Source organism: Oratosquilla oratoria, chromosome 21 (assembly GCF_046742065.1).
Source record: "Oratosquilla oratoria isolate Oo_2021 chromosome 21, ASM4674206v1, whole genome shotgun sequence".
NCBI lineage: Eukaryota > Metazoa > Arthropoda > Malacostraca > Stomatopoda > Squillidae > Oratosquilla > Oratosquilla oratoria.
In genome coordinates this window covers 17,695,041-17,720,040 of record NC_134797.1, presented here as the reverse complement: position 1 = coordinate 17,720,040, position 25,000 = coordinate 17,695,041, and the positions used below count along the sequence as shown (strand labels likewise).

General features: G+C 38.2%; 1 protein-coding gene across 4 annotated transcripts in view; it reads right to left on the bottom strand.

Moving 5' to 3' along the window:
• The window catches only part of LOC143036721 (uncharacterized), a 45,258-nt gene that overhangs the window by 12,563 nt on the left and 7,695 nt on the right, over nt 1-25,000 (bottom strand). For 2 of the 4 annotated variants that reach the window (XM_076204360.1, XM_076204361.1), the window contains exon 2: nt 11,619-12,259. In XM_076204360.1, coding sequence (XP_076060475.1) covers nt 12,050-12,259 — 210 coding nt within the window. In that variant the 3' untranslated portion in view covers nt 11,619-12,049. Of the gene's footprint in view, nt 1-89; nt 191-11,618; nt 12,260-24,840 lie in introns of those variants that run through there. The other 2 variants (XR_012967397.1, XR_012967398.1) reach the window with 2 other exon arrangements.

The window sequence follows — 25,000 nt, the reverse complement described above, 5'->3', positions numbered from 1 at the left end:
CACACACACGCACGCACACACACACACATACACACACTAATGATATATAATTGTGAATGTTAAATGATAAAAAAGACAAATATTCTTACTTGTTGGTGACTTGAACTGTGAAAAGGTGAAATGGGGAACCTTCGCACGAGGAGGAAACGAAGCTTGTTGCATCAGCTCTTGAATGAACCCGTCACATTGGCTGATGGAGACACACCGAGGGAGTAAACGATATATCAGTCCTTCAGTTAAAACAGCTGGGGTTAGTCGAAACGTCCACTTGTGAAAATACCCACCGGAAAAGTAAAAGTATCTGATTGGCAAGTCAAAATGTCCGCTGGAGAAGTCAAACTGTCCTGTATGCAAATTACATTTTTTCTTGTGTCCTGCATGCACTTTGTTTGTTTTTATCCTTTAACACCTGAGCGACAATTCTTTGATGTTTTTTTTTTCTTGTTTTTTTTTGCATACGCCATCCTATTGCAGGTGTTATTAGTTATGCTGGTGTTTTTGTCAACATTAATGTTCAAGTTAGCATTTTAATATGTGCACGTTTATCATATGGCTATAGATGATATATAGGATCGCCCAGTTCTATATTTCTTCTATTAAAACGACAATTTTCAGAGCCGTGATATATAAAACTTTTCCTTCCCATTTCTCCTCCTTGTTGTCCTCCGTCTTTTTATCCCTTGGTGTCTTGCGTAACGTTTTAGTGACATCCGTCATAGTTCAGTTAACATCACAAGATATTGACACAAAAGCATCGTGCACTTTGAATTAGAAGCAACGAATATTTTTAAAACAATATCGGATCATTTGGCATTGCACGAAACTTTATAACCATAACTGGCCGCAAAAAATAAATAAATAAATAAAATAAAATAATAGTAATAATAATAATAATAATAATAATAATAATAATAATAATAATAATAATAATAAAAGAGTAACACGGACTGAACTTCAAAAAAGAAAATTGCAATTAAGTAAAACTAATCTTCAAAAAAGTAGACAGAGAATTCTAAAAAAAAAAAAGAAGAACACTGATGAAGTGTTAAGATATTCTTGGATGTGCAACAAGGAAATGAATCTGCGCTCACCGGAAGAAAGTAAACAAAGCCTATTTTGATCATGAATATAGAAAAAAAAAGAGTCAGGGGAAATAATAATCAAATGTATACAAAACTGGTAATTCATACTGAAGATATGAGGCATTTTCATTAATTTCATTGGTTTCGAATTAAACGCAGATCGTGAAAAGTGTAAGCCTCCTCTGTATATATATATATATATATATATATATATATATATATATATATATATATATACACATTTTAACAACCACAATGAACTTTAATTATAAGTTATCAAAGGCCAGCATGCTGAAATTGAAATGTACTGCCCGGCATCCTCATGACGAGTGCGACAGTGACTTTCCAACTAGGCTATCTCTCTTGATAGCCTAGTTGGAAAGTCACTGTACCACATTTCAATTTCAGCATGCTGGCCTTTGATGGCTTAGAATTAAAGTGCATTGTGGTTGTTAAAATGTATCTCTAATCACTGGGACCCATTCAGTGTTGTACAAATACATATATGCACACACACACACACACACACACACACATATATATATATATATATATATATATATATATATATATATGTGTGTGTGTGTGTGTGTGTGTGTGTGTTTATGATTAGCTCGAAAACAATAAAAATGTCGGGGATGCCCCTCTGTTTCCGGACGCCTCATATACAAGTAGTAAGAAATGCACTCACCGAGAAGCGTTAAGAAGTAAACAGGAGCTCATAAAAAGGGACTACGCTGAGAATTGAAATGAAACCAAACAAGTTACGGCGCTCTATTGATGAAAATTGAAAAGGACAAGAATAGACAAGGGCAGGAAAACATGACAAAACAAGTAAACAAATAAACAGATAGATAAATAAATCAATCATTCAATAAGAAATAAACGAATAAATAAAAAATGCATTACGTCCAGAGACGAATCTTACACGTTCGTCGTCAGGCGATTTTATTCAACCGAGGAAAACCCGCTGCATATTAAGCGGGTGAAAATTATAAAAAAACAACAACTAATAAACACACTTGACAGGAGGAAATCAGTAGCGTCGGTCCAGGTATTTGGATTAATTATGAAAATTGTTCGAAAGAATTAAATCATCGCATAACAACACCATTCATTGGAATCGCAAAAAAAAAAAAAAAAAAATGAAACATGCAGACATTTATCTATATTTTTATTTACTTATTTATTTTTTTCTAAAATTAGAGAAAATGCGCTTGTTCGTTCCTTGTTCCAGATCAACTGAGCAAAGCACGTCCATGTAATAATAGTACGACATAATAATAATACTAATTGTTGCCTCCAGTTTGACTGAGTGGAATAAAAGCAACCCCAGGACGGCCGGCAACGGTCCTCACGGTCCTCCCATAGATCTCTCTTGGGAAGAAACTTTGGACTGTTTTGTTGTGTTGGTGTGGGACTGTTTCTGTGCCTCCGGGTATGAGCAGTAGGTGGTGGGGATCAGTTGCCAGCTACCCATTTATGGAAAAGTTAATATAGTTCAGGATGACATCTTGGGACCTAATTCCCACTTTGCACCCATGGAGAGCTTCTCACATTCCTATGATATTTTGTCACTATGATACGTTAAGAGCAATAGTAAATAAAACCAAAAGAGATAGAATTAGAAATGATGAAATGAGAGAAATGATTGGAGTAACATCAATTACAAGCAAAATAGAAAAGGCACAACTAAGGTGGCTTGGGCACGTGGAGAGAATGGATGAAGAGAGAATTGGAATGAAAAGATGGAACTGGAGACCAGAAGGTAGCAGATCTAGAGGTAGACCGAAGAAAAGATGGAAAGATGGAGTTGAAGAAATCCTAGAGGCAAATGGATTAGGAAAAATAGATGATTTGAGGGAAGAAGGAAGCTTTGAGAGGACAATCTGGAGAAGTGTGCTGGCCCGACTGAGAGGCTGAAAGCCTACCTGGGAGCAGAGGTAAAAAGTAATTAAGATATTTGGTCACTACCTTCTTCTTCTACCACTGACACACGGATCCCATGTCTCCACGTCCCCTTTTCCTTACTGTATATTAACTTGTTTGTACTCTCTATGTATTTCTGCACTGAAGATGTAATACACAAAAACACCTGGAGAACACACACTTCTAGTGTTTAATTGCATACATACATATATATATATATATATATATATACACACACACACACATATATATACATATATATATATATATATATATATATATATATATTAACCTTCTTTGTATCTGCACTGAAGATGTAATTATACGAAAGCGCTCTGCTTCGTTAGTTTACTTTTCCTAGTGGTTACTTACGCATATATATATATATATATATATATATATATATATATATATATATATATATATATATGCAGAGTCGACTAGGAAGAGGAAAAACACACGGAGTCCGAGCGCTTTCGTGATATATTCACATTATCAAGGAGTACAGAAAAGTGAGTACAAACAAGTTGAGACAGAGTATCTCAACTTGTTTGTACTAGTGGACTCTGCATATTTGTGATTCACGTGTGACTTGTGAAATTTGTGCGTGTATATATATATATATATATATATATATATATATATATATATTATATATGTGTGTATTAGAGGAGTGACAGATAGGAATTATTCACAGACGATGTCTCCAGCAGGCTGAGTATATAATTTATGTAAGACTGAAGAATGTATCAGTATTGTTGTTGCTCTCTGTTATTATTGTTTTTTTAATTATCTTGTTTCGTTTGTGTCTTTTCATGTAATTTTTTATTATCATTTTGTTGTATTTGTTCCGTTTTGTCGTCTTTATATATTGCTTTTATACCACCATTGTTAGCAATATCATTATAATTATCTTCATTTTTTATTGTTATGATTATCATGGCCTTAGTCATCACCATTACCATCACTGTTACCATCACAATTACTATCTCCATGATTATCCCCTTTATCACCAATACCGTTGCTATTGCTAATAATGTTTATATGATTGTAGTTATTGCTGCCAGTGCCTCTATTATCAGTAACACTACCGCTATCATTAACATTACCATTATCCAAACGATTATATCTGCAGCCCCGAAAGTGAATGTTCAAGACAGTAAAGGCAATATCAAAGTGAGAGTGAAATAAGCTAACATGAGACAGTGAATTCTGGCTCAGAGCAGAGGTCATAACAGCTTTTATGGCAGAGTTATTGATACGAGGCAAGAGAGATGCGGATGGGTGAACTTCCTGTGACTAGATCTTAAAGAAGCATTTGATATCATACCACACAGACTCTTTTAGAAAGTGTTGCATTAGAAAAAAGTACTCTAATTGATTTGGTTTTAGGAAAGAAAATGAAGGCACTAATTCGAAAGAGATACTTAAATTGAAGTAATATAACAAGTAGCGTATTACAAGGATAGGTACTGCCGTCAGTCGTATTTTCGAATGCATATGTGTGATTTAGCAAAAGTGCTGCATAAGAACATTTGTAGATGATATCTGAATACAAAGGAGAATAGGAGACAACAAATATGGTAAAAGGCTGCACTCATATATAGATGAATTTTGACTGGATCCAAAACATGATATAGAATTAATTGTCAGCATATACCCAGTGTCATTCTTACGGGTGAAAACTATAAGCTGATGAAAGCATCTTGTAACCTGTGAGAAGAGGGAGAGAGAGAGAGAGAGAGAGAGCATGCTGAAAATAAAGAAAATAATAGAATATTATTTAGAAAAAAAACACACACACACACTCTCTCCACATAAGCAACGCAGTAAGAAGGGCAAATGCCCGCTGGGAAATGCTGAGCCATGCATTTAACGACATCGAGTTTGACCCGGTGATAAAATTAATGATCCAGTACCTCAGGCCGGGCCTGGAGAGTGTAACGGCATTATCTAACCCATGCTGAAATGCCGTGTGCGTACGCGCGCGCGTGCGTGAGGTTATAAATGCCCCAAAGAAAACGGAAATAGAACGAAAATGTCCAACTCCTGTTAAAGTGCAGAAAACCTCAGATGGCGTGGATCCTAAATAAGATTTCATGGAGATGTTGACGCAAGAAAGGACACCAGAAGAATAGCATGATGTGTATATGGTTTAAAGCAGACTATGATAATTACAAGGATATCAATTTAATGAAAATATACAGAAATAGGTTGAGGGAAGAGGCAGCCATCGGGACACAACAGATGGAATTTTGATGAGAAACGGCAGATGGCATATTTTGTTTGAAACAGCTAATGGGGAAGTTTAGAGAAAACTAAAGACCGCTACATCTGGTGTTCACGGACTTGAAAAAGTCCAATGACTCAGTCCCTCGACAGGAAGTGAGGAGAAGTTTGTGGGAAAAGAAGATCCTGGAGAAATATGTGAGGAGGCTGGTTCAGAAGACGTACCCAAACGTGAATACTCGAGTGGGGCCATGTGTCGGGGTAACAGAACGGTTTGAAGCGGAAACTTTCCTTCGTCAAGGGTCAACGATGAGTCCTTCCATTCTTAACATGGGAATGGACGCCATGACAACAAGGGACGTGAGATGAGCATTACCTTGTATATTCTACAGGCTAGTGACATGATTTTGTGTACTGAGGGAATGGAAGGATTGAAAAATTAAATGGAAATATAGATAATAAGGAAAGGAAGGTAGATAGAGGCAAGATGAAATATATATATGTACCGCCATATAAGAACGTTGTAAAATATGTGTTTCCCAAACAGACTATTGGGTAAATGGGACGAATTGTCGGTAGAAATAGTAGAGGTCCGCCCTAGAAAATGGCAAATATTATGGAAAAAAGTAATAGAATATATATATATATATATATATATATATATATATATATATATATATATATATATATATATATCAAAGGATGTTGAGACCAAAATCCTGGGAGAGGAAAGAATATTGATCACGAGAGGAAAAATGAATAGATGAAATTAATAAATGAATACGTAAATAAATAAACAATTAAATAAAAAGGGAAATAAACAGATAAACAAATCAATAAATAGATAAACAGATATACAGATAAATAAATGAATAAAAGAATAACGTCTTGTGCTAACAACCGGGAAATAAACAGGTACACACTCACACATACACACTTAGGAAAGAAAGGAAATATTCGCTATGTAAATGAACATGCATACACACAGGCGCTCGCTCGAACATGTACATATTATCCATGTACACATGAATTACACACGTATATGAACGCATGCACATCCAGGCGGGTACTTTTACACAAACACACACACACACACACACACACACACACACACACACACACACACACACACACACATACACACACTGACAGCATCCCATCTTGGTTAGAATTAATGAACAAGATAACTCAGCACAGGAATCACGCTCATCAAAGATACCCGTAATAACAACGCCAGAAAACATGACAACACACACACAAATAGCCCGCGCATATAGCAGTCATTCAGCAACAGTAGCTCATAAAAGAATTACCAAAACATCACAAATACACTACGGAAGACCACGTCAGGTCTTGTAACATCGTCGAGCGAAGGTGCTTGGCACAAAATGACAAAAGCATCATGTTTCGCATCGCCACATAGGCTCAAGTGTTGTTTCTACTCCCACAAGAGCGTCAATGCACTCCTCCGTCGTCGCTCTAAACACCCCCAGCACAAGGAAGAGCGTGTATTTGTGAACAGGATTTATCTACAGGCGTATGGCCCCTTTTTGCATAGCGGCCTCAAAACCGACGCGCCTGTTTTCACCATGATTTAACTCGGTAACCGTTTTAGAAATCGATGAGAATTTCTGCAGATAACTGTTGAATAGCATATTATGACTATAAACGCAGTCTTTGATAATAATGACTTGGGAATCAAGCTATTCTGAATATCATAAACCAAAACAAGCAAGTAAAACAGGACATAGTTGCACGATATACTGTAGACTGATATATATATATATATATATATATATATATATATATATATATATATGTGTGTGTGTGTGTGTGTGTGTGTGTGTGTGTGTGTGTGTGTGTGTGTGAGTTAGGGGACGAAGAGAGGGGTTCGCCGATTTAATGAAGCTGCCTTGCTGTGGATGTGCTGTGTCTTGCGACACTGTTTCTGACCCAGGGCAGTGGGCGAGATGCAGGGATGACCCGTCATACAGGAGGTGCCAAGATAAGAGGGTGGAGGGGAGTGGAGTATGTGGAGATGGAATGGGTGGGAGTGGTTTTTATGCCTTTTTTTTTTTTTTTTTTTTTTTTTTGCTACCTCTCTTTGGTGTATGTATGTATGTATGTGTGTGCATATATATATATATATGTATATATATGTGTGTGTGTGTGTATAAGAAAGCGAATTATTGAAACAACACAAAACATCGTCGTATTTATCCAAAATTTTAGGGCTTTGGTGATATTAAGACTTTTCTTTGGTCACTCGCGACAAATCAATCTCTTCTCTGCGAATTAACCTTGCCACTTATCAGCACTTTGACAGCGAACTGTAGACGCAACAGATTTTTACTTTCTTCCTATTAGCGTAGACTTGGCTGATTTATCTCTTTGCTGTGTTCATAGTGGGGGATCAAAGACCAGCCCTCGAGCCATTTCGTGCATTTTTGCATTTTTGCATTTTGGCATACTTATAGAGTAACCCTAGATAAACATTTTGGAATACGGAGGCAAGCTGTCAGAGTCCCTTAGTAGCCACAGCAAGAACTAACATCTTACCATGTGGCAGACGTCACAGAAATTACTTAAAATGGTCTTAGGTATTTTATTTTTCAAGTTAGGAATATGAAACTTGGAAGGTTTCTAAAATATTAATGAGAACTATCTCTTGATGATAAAAATGTAATCAGAGCCCCCTACTAACCAAAATTAACGAAAAATCATGTGCCGTATCCTGTAAAGGGAACCGTGGTTGATATATAGATATTCAAGTGTACAACACAAGTGATATTTCTTTTGTTGTTTATTTTTAAGTTCTACGGTGTTGGACTAAATGTCATTGGAAATTGAGCATTGGGTGTAGTCCAGGCCGCATCAGGAGCAGTCATCGGTGGAAAATCCCAAGACCGGGTAGAGGAAGCAGCAGAAGAATCAAAGTGGAGATCAAATCGCTCCACCGCCCCACCACCGATCAGTGAGCTGAGTGCATAACCAGCGCAAAGCCATTAAAAGTCGTACACTTTATGTGATACTGTTGTGCATTGAGTTACTGGAGTGCAAATTCATTAAAAGTCGTACACTGTATGTTGATACTGTTGTGCATTGAATTACTCTAACGATGTCATTTCAATTAATTAATGAACCAGTCTCCAGCGCTTCTGGTCAAACAGGACCAGTTATTGTGGACTGGAAAAAGTGTTTTCTATGTCAGGCAGTGGCAAGTGAGCCTGTACAATGTCCTGCTTCTTCAAAGGGAAAGGATAAAGGTGCTGGGTACAAGTACATGGCTGAAAATATCAAGTTCCATGAAATGAACCAACTACTTCTCTCAGTAAATGTTGAGCAGTTAGATGAAGGTCATGGCATGGCAGAAGCCCTTTTGTTACATAGTGCTGTAGTGCATAAATCTTGTCGAGCTAAGATTAAAACCAGGATGCTTGGAAGAACAGTCAAGCGGAAGTGTGAAACAGAAGATACAGCAAGTCCAGACAAAACTAGGCGACAGTTTGTGTCAACTGATGCCTCTGAGTCAGTATGCTTCTTTTGTGATGAGAAGTTTGGGTCATCTGGCCTGCACAGTGCTTCAGCCTAGGATGATCGGTGGTCCAGAGCTCAGCAGACTCATCCGCGACTTTGAGAACACTTCAGAGAAAGCAGCCAATGACAAACACCATGAGCAGACACCAAGTGTTCAGAATTCCTTTGTGAAGGAGGTGACTTCTCCCAAAAAGATTATAGAAGATCTTGAAAGTCTTTTCCTAGAGGACAGCAACGATATGTTGACACTTGACAGCAAAGTTGTCATCAGCCAGTCAGCTGTAGAAAGTTTTAAGGGTGTGTATGACTTGGGACAACGTCAGTATGAGACATTTGTAACTGAACACATTACAACTCAGACGAAGTTGGTTGCACAGCCTATCAAGAAGAACAAGTTGTCGCTGTTCTCGAAGTCTCAAAGTTTTTCGAAACAGAAAAGTCAGGTATCTGCATTGAAGGATGGCTGTGCATTGTTCTCCAGGCTGTACATTGTATGCCAATCTCGAGAGGAAAAGCTTGAGGAGTTCTTCAAGTTTGAGAACCAGCCATGGCCACCTTCTCTGTCAAAGTCAGGGGAGATGAGATCAGGTAAGAAGTCTGACTTGTTTTCTCCCCTGGAGGGTCTGTCTAACTCTGACCGCACAGTCCCTCAGGTTACCGCAGTTGTGCTGGAAGGTGCTATGGTGGTGCACTCTCAAACTCCAATTACATTAAAGACTTTCTCTATGTTACACAAGTCTTTGTGCCCCACATTCAAAACATCTTGAAGAACGTAGACAGAGTAGATATCGTTTTTGATGTCTATAACGAACAAAGCCTCAAGACATCAATCAGGGAGAAGAGAGGCAGTGGTGTTCGAAGCAGGAACGCAACTCTCACCACCCAAATACCAGGAGACTGGGAGCGTTTTCTCCGCAATAATGACAACAAAACTGAGATGTTTTACTCTTCTTGCTGAGCATGCTGCAGGCATCGAGGAGGACAACAAACAAGTTCTCTGTACTCTGAACGAGCAAGTGGTCTGCAACGCAGCAGTGAGGGACAAGTCGTTCCTGGAACCCTGCACCCAGGAGGAAGCAGACACACGTACCACCTTCCATGTCGTGAATGCTGACAACAAAGGCCAGCAACGCATCATCATCAGAATAGCAGACGCTGATGTTGTTGTACTTGCTGTGGCATGTTTCCACCAGTTTAAAACCTCTGAACTGTGGATGTTATTTAGGACTGGAAAGTATCATAGGTACATAGCCATTCATGAGATTATTGCTGCTCTGCCATCATCCAAGGCCCAGTCTCTGCCATTCTTCCATGCTTTCACAGGCTGTGATGTGACATTTTCCCTTCCCGGGAGAAGCCAAAAGAGTGCATGGAAGACATGGCATGCCTTCCCTGAGGTCACAGGGAAACTTAGGCACCTTAAACTGAAGCTTTTTGTGACTTAAATGTACCACTTGATAAATCAACAGCATTAATTCTGGTTTTGTGATAAGTGGTTATGAAACTCAAAATTATGTAACAAACGACAAAACAACTTGTTTTGCCGTTTGTAAAGATGATCGCTGTCATTCAGTCTGTTTACTTGTTGGAATGAATGTTCAGTGTTAACTGCTATGTTTATTGTTTATATTTGGTTAATACTTCTTCAAGAACACATGTATTTCAAATATTTGATCCATTTTGGTGGAAATTTTCAGCTTTTATATTGACAAAATGCACAAAAAAGGCCCAGGTCATTTCACAATTGTATTTAGAGGTTGAACAAAAAAATTGCAGTTTTGGTCACTAGGGGGCTCTGATTACATTTTTTTTATTATCAAGAGATAGTTCTTATTAAATATTTTAGAAACCTGCCAAGTTTCATATTCCTAACTTAAAAAATAAAATATTTAAGACCATTTGATTAATTTCTGTGACGTCCACCACATGGTAAGATGTTAGTTCCTGCTGTGGCCACCAGGGGACTCTGACAGCTTGCTTTCATATCCCAAAATGTTTATCTAAGATTATTCTATAAATGCGCCAAGTTTCATGTTTCTAACCCAAAAATGCACGATCTTAGGCTTAGATCACCCACTATTAGAAGTGAACGCGCTGAACAGAGTGACGTGGGGCTAGTTTAGTACCTTTTAATGCAGTGTTTCTTAACCTGGGTTCGATCGAACCCCAGGGGTTCGGTGAGTCAGTTTCCGGGGTTCGGCGGTTTGGTTCACCCTTGGGTTCATTATGTTTTTGTTTTATGTGAAATTCATGTTTTGTTGGTCTTGTTCTTTGAACACCGTGATTTCGTGTGCAAATGATCCATGGTACAGTTTGTGCACTAATACAGTATATAGTTCTTATGTTTTGAATTTGAAGGAAAAAAAACACATTTTATTTTTCCAACTACGAAGGGTTCGATGAATGTATGAAACTTGCGGGGTTCAGTACCTCCAACAAGGTTAAGAACCCCTGCATTAGTGCTAGCGAATTGTAAACTACCCTTCTATTTGCCTATTGTCATGGAAAGTTAGTAATCTTGCCTCCAAACTATCCTAGTGTCAATATTTACTTGCCAAATAAGTTAACTTGCAGTCAGTACTAACGGCTTCTAAACTATCCCCGTGTCATATACTTCTCCACAAATATTTGTCCTTTGGAACACCACAGCATCTTGGTAATTTCGTGTTTTGCTGTTAGAGGCGAATATGTCGGCTGCTAAACTGTGTTTGAGTTAAGTAGTACTGAAAATAACTATTTTAGTTGAAGAAATAATTTCATTCACTGAAAAATGACAAATTACACATTACATTTGAAAATAACGAGTTAGTAACCACAACTCTTAGTTGGTGGGACATCAAATTCTTCATAAGTGTTCATGGATTTATTTTCCAAGTAAATATAAGTTCAGCATCTAATATTACATACAAATTTATCAAGAAATATATACAATTACTAGAATGCATGCACACTGGGTGACAATTGAAAACTACGGGAACAGCATTGATTTGGTAATCTTGCCTCAGCGATCCGATTTCCTAAAGGTTCCCTGTTGGAATTCTTCTGACAGAAAATGGAGCCAGCAAATGCAAACTTGGTCTGCATTCCAGTCTGTGTTACTGCATCTCACTGTATCAGTTCATCTTCTTATCTCAGGCTTCTCGGGAAGCTGAAGACTGGTTGTTGGAAACAGCAGATCCACCAGCATAAATGATTTCAAAACTTTATTTGATAATCAGCAATTTACGACACTGGCCCATATTAGCATCTGGAAATTCCATTCAAACTTATTCTTAGTCATAGGCACTGTGTTCTATGGTTAAATAATACCTATGTTGGTGATTGTCAAGTTTAGTGTCCTGGGCACTGGATGTTACCAGAGTATATTTTGTGGTGATGTTGATACTTGGATTCCTAGTGTAGGCCTTATGGTCTCTTACAGTCTCCTTCATTCTTATGTTCTTCTTATTCCAGTCCGGATTTGGCCATACAGCGTTCTCAAGCTATAATACAAAAGTATGAATAAAATATGTACCAGATAAGAATAAATGCAATTTCATTAGTTCATACTCACATCAGCCATGCACCCACGGAAGATACTACCGTTTTCTAAATGGCTACTTTAAAGAACTAGAAGTGCCAAATCCCAATTTTTCACAATATAGATAGATAAATAGATCAATTAATAAACAGCAAATAAGTCAAATTAAAAATAAATACTCACCATAAAACATTCAGATGCATGATAAATTTTCTAAAGCTTCAGAAACGCCAATGAAACGTAATACCCCCCATGAAAATAATTTAGATTGTGTGGTTAAATTTTGGAGCGTAATGCAATTGAACAATTTCAAAACAACCAATTCACTAATCAAGAATACAGAGGTCTATGTTCCAGGATTAGGAGTTTTACCTATCTACCGCGTTGTAATTAAAAAGAAAACTGTCATCCAGTATGGAAGGGGTTGATTGAGACAAGCTACATGAGCCCATCGCGAACGAAAGGACAGTGACGGAGGTGAATGAAATATTCTGGCAACAGAACTGGATAACATGAATCTTTCTACAGGCCTGATCCATCGCGTGCGTACGTATGTATATGTGTGTGTTTGTGTGTATGTGTGTGTGTGTGTATGCATACAGTATCTGTATACGTGTGTGTCCGCTCCCTAAAGTCGAAACTGCACAGTCTAATTAAATGAAACTCGGCATAGCGACTAAAGTTTGTCCAAGACTATATCCGTTTCAATATCGTATAAATTGAGAATTTCTGAGGGACGTAGCGAGGGAGACATAGCCCACACTGCTTATCTCGTTATATATATATTTTTGTCAAACATAGCGTGACGTTACCGTAGCTTTATCTGTTCGGAAATGTTGAGTGGAAGGGAAATGGGTGCAAATTAACTTTGCGGTTAATTACATTTGTATTTACATTGACATTAACATGTTATCAGTATCGTTATACGAAGCACGCTTTACTATTCCAGTTCCAGCATTACGACACGCATCGTCTCATTGCGTAGATCAGACAAAAAAAAAAAAAAATCCCGTTACAACTGTGACTATTCTGTGAGTTCGATTTATTTTTACTGCATGTTGGTAAGACCGGCCAGTTCTCAAAACAAACATGATGCATTACGAATGTTAATTTTAAATGACATCAGATCATATTTCATAGAAAAGTATTGTATATTTTTTGTACTCGTGAAACGACAATAATCTTTTAATTTCAGTTTAAAAAATCGAGGAACTAATTATGAGTTATTGAATAAATCTTTCTGTGTCGATAAATAATCCATGTATTTTAGAAAATTAAAAATAAGGTTACAAATATAATTTTGCTAAATTAAGTTCCCCGCAGTGATCATGTCTAATAAGATGGTGCCATATTGGATCACATACTATCTCTCAGAATCTTGAAGCTCTTTTTTTTAAGCTTTAGTAAATCTTTTATCCACGAGATTGTTTATAATGTAAAAAAAATTACAGGATTATAGAGTATTGTGATTTTTTATATTTAGTTTTTGCTCTGTCGTAATTTATTATTACAAGCAGTTCTATTCATGTCTTGTGCGTCATTTTCTCATTGTTCATTGGAATGACCATTTAGATAATTTCATAAATATCTTTTGCATATTTCATTCTGATTTAATCAACGACGCAATTCATGTGTATCTTTGTCCCAAAAATGTTAGTTTTATTGTACGAAAGAAAGAAATTAATGATGTTCAGCTTTACACAATCGGAAGAGGAATCAGTCGCTTTGACTGAGTACTCATGCACTCGATACGTCATCTTAACTCACTCAAACATGAAATGATTTATCTAATCTGAATAAAATAATGTGGCGTTAACTAGAATATTTTTTATTAGATGACATCTTTTTGAGGGTTTAAAGGCAGCTGCCGGTTAATGCATATAAAAAAATACCAGTGCACAGTATTATTTGGCCCTTAGCAACAGGGCTGTAATGGCTACGGAAATGATGTTAGCTGTTGCAAGAACTGAAGTTACCTCACATTCCCCATATAACTATGATTGTGATTTAAATCGACTAAAACGTAAGAGCGCAGATTTAATTTGAAATATCTCATCATAATAACACAAGTGATGGTCACAGGAGCCATCGTCTAGACTGTCCTTTCAAGATGCGAGAAGCCAGCCGACCGAGATGACTGGCGACCTCTGTTGCCAACCAACAGTTACTGACTCACAGTAAGGGAGGTCATGGTTAACATGACCTAATACAATACCACAACTGCAGAGGTGAATCTTATTTCCCCTTAGTTTGCAGTCAATAATGGTGCCGCCACTGTTGCCCTTTATAGAATAATTCTGCCTGCGTTAGCAGCCAGAACAATTGCAATGCTATATGTGGTAAATCCGTAGGCACTTCCGTCCTTGTCCCTCATGTTGGTGTCGTTGGTCAGTTGTGACCCGAGTTCCACGCTACATCAAGAGGAAGTTCCTACTACTAGTCAGTTCTATAACAGTTCCGTATCTTTTTCATTTTTGGTGGAACCCGCAGAGGGCCGCTCACTGGCGGCATAATGCGTGGGTGCTGAGGGGTTGAATTAAGGGTTGGAGATAGGATTTAGTCCAGGAATGGGGTTAGGATAAAGGTTCAGGGTGGAATCAACATTAGGGATTAGGATTGCGATTGAGGATTTTCGATCGTGGCATTCCTACAGGAATGTCTAGAGTATCAGTTCGTGACTGCCGAAGTCCCTGTCTCCCTATTTAAGACAATCAGCAACAGCAGTGACATACTACCTTCGTCAGGTTGGATAATATGGTTTTCTGCAGCAATGGTTAATGCCTCAACGCCCACAGCCAATGGTAGCAATAAACAGCCACAGCATCCGAAGCATGAGCCTGGATGAGGGTGAGGGTGGGGTCAGGAGGTGTCCGAGACAGGAGAAGGACCTCAAGTTCATAAAAAATCGAACCATGAAAACACATGGAAGGAATTAAACATTCTTACCTCCCATCATTTCGTATTTTCTTCCCAATTTCTGGGACCTGCATTGAGAAGTGAAAAGTCGCCAACATAATAATTCAAAATAAAGAATCCAGCTACTTGGAATACGAAGAGCAGCATAGCTTAGTCTATGAGACAGTGAGGAGATCCTTATTATTTTACATCCCACCAGGGCTATGAAACTAGCTTCAGCAGGAAGATGGGAAGCTATTCCATTATTTGAAAATCAGCTTTAGATTTTTGTACGTTGGATCCGCTATCGTTCAGTCTCAATATTCATTGGAATCACCAATGGAGTTGGAATACACACACACACACACACACACACACACACACACACACACACACACACACACACACACACACACACACACACACACGTATATATATATATATATATATATACGTATGTATGTGTTTATGCAACAGAAAATCTAGAAGCGTGTTTAAAAAATCCAAGCATAGCCACTAGGAGAGTTAAACTAAGAAAACAAAGCCCTATCGTGTAATTGCATCTTCATGTACAGCTGAGAACAGGTATATATATATATATATATATATATATATATATATATATATATACATATACATATATATACATATATATATGTGTGTGTGTGTGTGTATGTGTGCGTGTATGTATATGCAAGCCAGATGGAAGGGAAGATGGCCGAGTGTGTGTAGGTGTGTATGCATATGTATGTATATATACATATATATATATATATATATATGTACATATATATGTGTGTGTATGTATGTATATATGTATATGTAATATATACGACTATATATGCATACATATAAATATATATATATATATATATGCATATAAATATTGCAAGCAATCACATCACCGTCATACAAAAATGCAAAATAACCACAAGACAACTTGTAGACAGTAAGTACTTTCGTATATTACATCTTCAGACTAAATGACAGAGATACAGAGTTGGGTTTAAATATAAGTATCAGGTGCAACCTTAGGGGGGAAGGGGGGAGACATTACAATGTGAGGAGGGGGGATGACCTTACCCCTATCGACCTGACTAACACATAAGGCTCAATCTGGCGGAAAGATCTCGGTGACCATTTGGGTTACCAATTTATCACATTTAAAATGACCATAGCTTAAGTTTATATTTTTGTCAAACGTGCCTGATATTAAGCATGATTCTATTATATTTCTTTCTTGTAGGCTTTTTCCTTTAGCTAAAATTGTTGCCTTAGACCAATCAATATGATGGTTGTATAATGCTTTATGTTGGAATAACGCATTATTTTCCTGGGCAGATCTCACACTATATCTATGTTGGGAAATCCTTGTTTCCAAGTTTTTCCCAGTTTGTCCAATATAAAATTTATTACAATCTTGGCAAGGAATTTTATAGACCACACCGTTGTTGTTAGGAGGGCTGTTCTTAATTAAAGTTTTCTTAATGGTGTGGTCATATTTAAAAGCTACTTTGATATCCAATTTTTTTGAGTAGGTTAACAATACTAAGAAATTTTTCATGAAAAGGAAGAACAAGTGTATTAAGTTGTTTATGGTTTCCTTGTTCTTGATTGCAAGTTTTGTGAAAGCGTTTCTTGGCGGTGTTGTGACATTGATTAAGAATATGAGTAGGATATTTTAACTTTTCCCCAATATTCCGGATAGTTCTAAATTCATCATCAATAAATTCAGGATCTGAAATCCTGTAAGCTCTCAAGTACATGGAAATAAAAACTGATCTTTTTACATTGATGTGGTGATTGGAATAAAAATGAACATAGGAAAGAATATTGGTAGGTTTTCTATAGACTTTTGTTTTCAGAGTACCATTATCTCTAATCATTTCAACATCTAAAAAGGGCAAACTGTTGTTATTTTCTATCTCAAGAGTGAAGTGTGTGTGTGTGTGTGTATTCACCTCGGATCTGCTGCACTCTCTGTCGAGACAGCCAGACACCACCCTACGGCAGTGAGCTCAGAGCTCATTATTTGCCGATCCCTGAGACCACTCACACACCACACACCGGGACAGCAAGATCACAACTCCTTGACTAACGTCCCGTACCTACTCACTGCTAGGTGAACAGGGGTTACACGTGAAAGGAGACGAACCCAACTTATCTCCGCCCGGCCGGGGAATCGAACCCTGGTTATCTGGCTTGTGAGGCCAGTGCTTTACCAATCCGCCACCGAGTGTGTGTGTGTGTGTAGGTGGGTGTGTGTATACTGTATATGTCTGTATGGGAGACTTACTCGGTTCCACATAGGAGAAATAAAGGACAAACCATATCAGAGGCAGAGAAAAGATGAAAAGCCGAAAGGCGCCCAGACAGAACCGGACGCGCCGTCCCGCCGGAGGATTAGCAACCAGCAGCAGCTTAACAAGGGCAGACGGTCAAGATGATCAAGGGGAGTAGTAAGTCACACTCTACGACGGCCACGCATCTCCTAATTGTCAGGAAAGGAAGCGGAAGACGCCCGACTTCAGAGCCGACTCCTCGATCTAGATGGCAGCACAGTGGCAAATGCAGCGGTCCTCTCAGTGTCGAAGACGGTTCGCGTTAGCCTGGCAGCCAGACCCCGCCCCTGTTTGTCATTATTTTTTTTTTTCTCCACTCACGAGCGAAATGTCTAAAGTGAAAGTATGTTTGTGTGTGTGTGCGTTTGTATGCGTGTCTGTGTGTGTGTGTTTGTGTGTGTGTGCGCGCGCGTGCGTTCCTCCCATATTATCTGTAGCAAGTGCCCCACGCTGCAAATAAAGACTGGCAGCACGGAAAGCGCATCGGCGGCATCCCTAATAATTGATCAATTGTGTGTTGGGGTCTTCCGTGTCAGTCTGCCATGTGAGTGCGGATTAACACAAACTAGCACAGTGACAGAGACTACAGCTGCACAATACCGCTCTACTCAGCAGCAGCACGGCACCAGACACAGAATAGGAGCAGCTGCACGTGGGGCAGCTTACAACCGTCGGGCCACGCCTTTCGCCACTACGCCTCCTCTCCCTCTCCACTACGCCCCTCCTGTCCCGTCCACTCGTTTCAACCGAACCCTCCCCCATAGCGTTCTTCCTGCATGCATCCTTCCATACCTACACCACTTCTCGTTTTTCCCTCTCTCTTTTCCATCCACTTCCTATTTCTCTCCTTCCTTGCTTCAGTCACTCGTAACTTCACCCTTTATCCCCTTCACCCTTCCCCTTTCACCTTTTTTTATATCCTTTCGTCGCCTTTTATCCTGCCTATTGTACACTGCTTGCCTCCTCTTCTCCATTTACTAATGCCGTGTATAAAAACGCAGGCCCTACGTTTAATCAAATACTCTCATTCACCCTACTTCCTTACCAAATTTAAAGCTGGTCGTGCCTTTATCGTCCTTCCTTTACCCTTCTTACCCCCTTACCTCCCACCAAATCTGTATCCCAGCTTCCTGCTGTTTCCAGCTTTTACTTCTTTTTTTCCTCCCTGCCTGGCGCCATTCTCCCTCCGTCCACCCACGCTCAACGTTGACCACCTTCTTTTTCCTCCCTCCCTCCCTCCCTTCTTCCCACATTTCCCTCCTCCTTCTTCACTCTCCTTCCTCTTCGTCTTCCCTTTTCCCTTTCGACACTCCACCCTCTCACCCCGACTCCCTCTTCGTTCCTCCCTGATACCCTCATTCCTTCCTCTCCCATTTCGCCGTTTATTCGCAGTGTTTGTTTACCTAATTGTATTTACCTAATTGTGTTTTACAGGATAAGAGCTACACTCGTGAAGTCTCGTTTCTTGTCTCCATCTGTCAAGCTTGACTTTAAATTCATTTATGTTTTACCAAACTATATTCTCTTGTAAGTTATTCTAAAATTTTATGCACCTATATGGAAAGTTATATTTCTTCTCATCCTTCAGTCATCTTCCTCGTTATCTTTATCGATGAAACTTTCTCTGTCAATTTTGCTTATTCCATCCACAGTTCTGAAAACAACAATCGTACTTTTTTTATATAGGTAGATGTTTTTGTAGCATTTCTTTTTAATTGTTTACAGTTACAAATTTTGTCCAGATATTTTTTGTAACATTTGCAATCTTTATCTTTTATTCTCCTCTTGATCTTTATGTCGTCAGCAAACTCCTTCGCGTGGCTTGTCCCTCCCATCATATTTACATAAGTCAAGAACGTCACGGATGCCAGTACTGACTTTTGAGTCATACCCCCTCCTTTATTATATCTATCTAACCTAAATACATCTATTTCATGTTGTGGATTGAGTCACTTCCCACAGCTGGCTAAACCAATTCATACTGACTTCTTGGTATCCGTGATGGAACTGCATTTGTATACAAGGTTATGACGCGTTTTCTTTTATCTACTGCATCCTAAACAAGATTTTCCATAATTTCACCATCATGACCAAATCTTTCTCCACACTTTCCTGTTTTTCCTTCCTCTCATGTTATTTAATCTCTTTTAATTTATCTTTTTCTTCTTTATGAGTTATGCTGCATCCCCATTTTCACTCTATTAACTATTTGACAGTCTATTTATTTGACTTAGCCTTGGTCATATTATGATTACCCTCTAGTTCATTCTTTTTAACTTAACTGTATCTTCTTTCAGACTAATGTTTACTCTCTAAATTGGTCAATTTAAATTTTCTGTTCATCGTTAAGAGCTGTCACATCATAGGCATTCTGAATCGTTCATCTTAGATTCCTAATAAGATTATTAAAATCTATACTCTTAAACGTCACACCTGACTCACGTCCGTGGATGGATTCCTGACCTCCTGTTGACTTGTTTCTTCCCGCCACTTCTTGTTTGCTTAATTTTTCTTCCATGATGGTTTTATCAGCCTCTCCCTTCACACAATTAAAAACAATCAAATCTGTAAAGGGATCTAATCCCAACTAGTGAGATCAACGTATCGTGGTTAGATTTTCCTTCTTCAAAAATTTGACCCTCAGGTGTTTATATTTTGAACCAAGATTTCTCCAACTCGGTCTAATATTGTAGCTGCTTGCCCCCCGTCTTGTGTGAGATTCAACACTGTAATCACTTTCCTACTATTGCAATAAGCTTAGTGGTAATTCGACACGGCGAAATAAGCTGTTTTTACTAGGAGCCTCTTTCGGCTGCTCTTCCCGCTGTCGTCTATATTTTTATTTATTGTGTGTGTGTGTGTGTGTGTGTGTGTGTGTGTGTGTGTGTGTGTGTGTGTGTGTTTGTTTGTGAATCACCTTGACATTGAACCCTTGCTGGGTATTGACTGCATAAGTTCAATGCAGTCAGTGTTTGAGAGAACGACAACCCTACGGACTAAAATCATGCAGCATTTTCTTATGACTGGTGACTAATTTCCACTCAATAAATAAATAAACATAAATAAATAGATAAATAAATAGATTAATTAATAATAACTTTTAACTTCTAACATCCCTCCTTCCTGCTAACCACCTCAAACCTCTCTTTTGCCACCTCTGTGACTTCATCTTTCCGGCACAATATTGTCGCTGGCTATCGACGACAAACTAAACACTCGTTAGCCTTGGAGCACGTGCTGGACTCGTAACCAACTGATATTCTTGCAGCTGAGAACTCGAAACGCCTATAACCCGATCCAAGGGGAGGAGTACATTGTGAATATTCCACGTCCTGCGTGAGGCGCGACCTCGGATCTGCATGGTTGCAGAGATGGCAGCCCTTGAAGCTAACCAATAAACGGTGCCAGCAAATAGCGTAGTTACTTGTAATACACAGGAAAGAAGCTATGGTCCTTGAGAAACGTATTATATTTCCCACTTGTCATATTTCATATTAATAAATGGTTTCATCTTGGGCTACATTATTTTCTAGGCTATTCCAGAATTATTTGTATGAAAAACTGCATTTTTGTTTACATCTTTCAGACATGTTTTTTTTATTGTTCCCATGATATCGTGATACCCTCCTACCCCAGATCAAGAGATTTTCTTTCAAATCTGCCCACCCCCTTCAGTGATCTGAATCCTCAAATAATCTAGTGCTTCTTGTAGGGTCTTTGCCTTCTCTAAACCTTGTTTACATTCCACTTTGTGTGGGGACCATACTGCTGGATATGTGTGCGTGTGTGTGTGTGTGCGCACAGTACATTTGCTGCAGAACAAAGGCCCTCCCCTCAGGGGTGCAAGCCTATACAGAAGAGACAACAAGGGCTGGAGAAGTGGTACTCCTCCTCAGCACCGTGAAAAGACGGAAGCAACAAGTCCTGGAAGGGTTGAAGTGAGGAGAGGGTCGCGAACGGCCTCTCCCACGGGCGACGACATTGTCGACGAGAAGGAATAAACACGTTGGCAAATCGAGCTTGATTTACGGGCTAACAAAACAAGGCTTGTGTGCACTTCTATGAAAATATACGAAAATGTCAGTTAAGGGATACTAACGCCATTTTGGTTGAGAGTAAGCACTTAACTAGAATCTATTAAGACAATGTTAAGCTCACGGGAAATAATTAAAAAAGAAAAAAAAAAATCTACCCAAGCAGGTTTCTTAGTTGAAGGTCAACGTAAAATGTGATGTTTGCTTTATAAGGTTAACACTGTAGGTTCACAATAAATAATGAAGCTGGTAGACAATGAATATTCAACCTATACAAAAAAGGGCAGTACTATAAATTAATTTAAACGAAACGTCAAATCGACTTCATGTACGTTATTTTCACTAAAATAATTTGCATGAGAAAAGCAATATCATATTTGAAGATACCTTACTTAAATAATACCATTAAGAATACATAATCTAATAGGTTAAGTTTCTATTTTTTTTCTATGTAAAAGTCAAGGTACATGACAAAATTGACAAAAGTTGCTTTTAAAGCGACTGAACAAAAGTCCAGGCACAGAGAGCATGTCAACCGAATGAAAAATTAGATATGCACGATTTGTTCACATAGTTATGAACACAATTTCACGTTTATCGTGAAGTATTCAGTCAATTTAGATAAATTATTTAGTTATGTTTTAAGACACATTTCATGAACAGGCCTTTTTATCTATATGTTTTTATAAAAAAAAAAATTGATTCATTACAGGTGTCCTAGTTAATTAATGCCTCTCCATTCCTTCTTTTCTCCAGTTTTCTCTTTTTAAGATAGTTTCACACTACAAAATGGCACTACAGTTAGATATAAAACTATATATTCTGTAAGAATATATTACTTGTTGGATAAGATATTTTAATTTCAGTTTTCTTTGAGACTTTCAGTGGTATGTGATTTCAGTGGAATGCGTGAGATGAATACAGAATTCAGCCGAGATGGATTTTCTATTTTGAATGACCCAATTAACATTTACGTGTTTCTTTTTCCCACTGATCACCTATCGCTCTCCTAATATACTTACGGACATATTGATAAATATCTTTTAGCAGATGTAGGGTGGGTAGGAGGGGAGAGTTGCCATGTACACAATGTTGGCAGCACTGGAACTAATGGCCAAAGTTCGTCTAAAACAATAAACAAATGAACGAGTGTTTATTTATTTATCTATTTATCTACTTATCTTTATTCATTTTTCACGCTTCTTGGCAGATGCCAGTTAGGCTTACAGCATGGCGTCCGGACTAAATTTCTTTATCTATCACGACTTTCATACTTTCCGATCTCATCCACCTCTATCAACGTTCTTCTTCTCACAAGACTTTCATCTACTACATCTTAGATCCTAGGCCTCTTGGCCTCATGCCATCCGGGATCCATTCCATGTATGTACTTCCATGCATGTCGATCTTGTGCCATTCTCATTATATGTCCAAACCATCTCAGTCTTCTTCTACCCGTTTTCTTCCAATATATGTTCCATACCCAAGTCTTCCCTCATCCGAGCATTCCTCAACCCTTCCTTCCTGGTTACTTCTCTAAATGGCCTTAACATTCTCATCTTTGCAACGTTGCTGTACCCAGTCTTCAGCACCACACAATAAGCATTGATTTCAGTTTTGTATTGGAAATGATAACTTTTGTTCAGTGCCATCTTCTTGTGTTACGGAAGCTAAGGGTAACCCGCCAGTGGCTTGCTAGGCCTATCTTGGTCTCTCGAGGCCCGCGGTTCCTTGTATATTCGGTGCGGCGTTGACCTCTCGCCAGCGGGCCCCCTCATCCACCAACCGAGGGACGTGCCTGATAGGGGTTCCCCCTCTACTGTTTAGATAGATAAATAAACGAATAAATGAATGAACGAATAAATAATTAAATGAATGAATGATAGATAATGAAAAGATAAATAAGCAAATAAATAAATAAATATGGATAAATACATAGATAAATAAGTAAATAAACAAACAAACAAATAAATGAATGAATAATATATATGAATAAATACATAAATAGATAAATAAACAAATCAACTAACAGATAGATAAATTAACAGATAAATAAACAAACGAATATATAGATAAACAGATAAATGAAAAAGTAAATAAACATATTGATAAATAAATACATAAGGCATAGATCAGTAAACACATAAGTAAATAGAAAAACAAATTAATAAAATTAAATACCTTTTCCCTATCCCTCCTGCCTGATGTTCCTGCATCGCCCCCCACCCCCCCACCTCCATCATAACTTACCTGGGGTCCATCTCTTCCATTATCATCTCTCCATCTGCACCTTTTACCTTTTCTTCTCTACTTGATTCGCCTCCTCTTCCTCTCGTAATTTCCTTCCAAAACATCTTTTTATTACTTTCAAAATTTGTTGTCATACTCTTACCCCGTTTCACATCTGCTCTCCTCTTTGCCTCCTTTATTTAATACTTTACTTCTCTTCTCTTTTTAATATTAATAATAATAATGATAATAATAATAATAATAATAATAATATTACCAACAACAACAATAATAAACGCTGATCACTTTTCGATTTTACTATCATTTTTTCTACTTTCTTAAATCTGACTCCATTTCTTTGTTCAAGGACAGAAACGCTGGCCGGCGCTGATTCATCCTTTTCCTTCATAAACATAACTCCTTCCTTTTTTTTTCTTTTTAGAACGAAAAGAATAGATCGACCAGGGCCCTTTATGTGCCAAAGAAAGGAAGAAAGAGATGGTTGGTCCCTTTACACGTGTTATCATTCTAACCAATAAAACCTCTACATTTCTTCCTGTATTCTGATTGGGTAATTGGGTACTGTACAGTCGCCAAGAGATTACTGATGGAGGAGTAAAAGCGGCAACGAGTGCAACAGCACTGTAGTCGAGAGGCCAAACGCAGAGTATGGGATCCAATGTATTTAACGTTTCGCCCAGCAAGGCTAATTCTGAAGAAGCCCTGCTGGGCGAAACGTTAAATACATTGGATCCCATACTCTGCGTTTGGCCTCTCTCCTACATTATTGATGGACATTACTCAAAGAAGCAGGAAGAGAGTAATTTGGTCAAGAAGGCAGGACAGACTGTAATGAATCAATAAATAAAAACAGTAAAAAGTGGACGAGTATAATAACTTATCGAAATCACAGAAGAGAAGCCAGATGGAGCCCTGCATGAGATTGTCTGCATAAGTTTAGTGCAGTCCATACATTAAGGGAATTTAGTGACACCACTAAGAACCAGGGTCAAACGACATTCTTATTTTGATTGGATACTAACCTCTACCCAAGGAAGAATCACATTTAATATTTCTCGTTTTTTTTTTCGTTTTTTTTTTTTTTTTTTTGCGACCCTCAAAAACTTCCATCACACCTCCAGGACTTCTACTTCTTTGGTGCGATATTGTGCCAGTTAGTGTCCATGACAGTGACTGGATTGG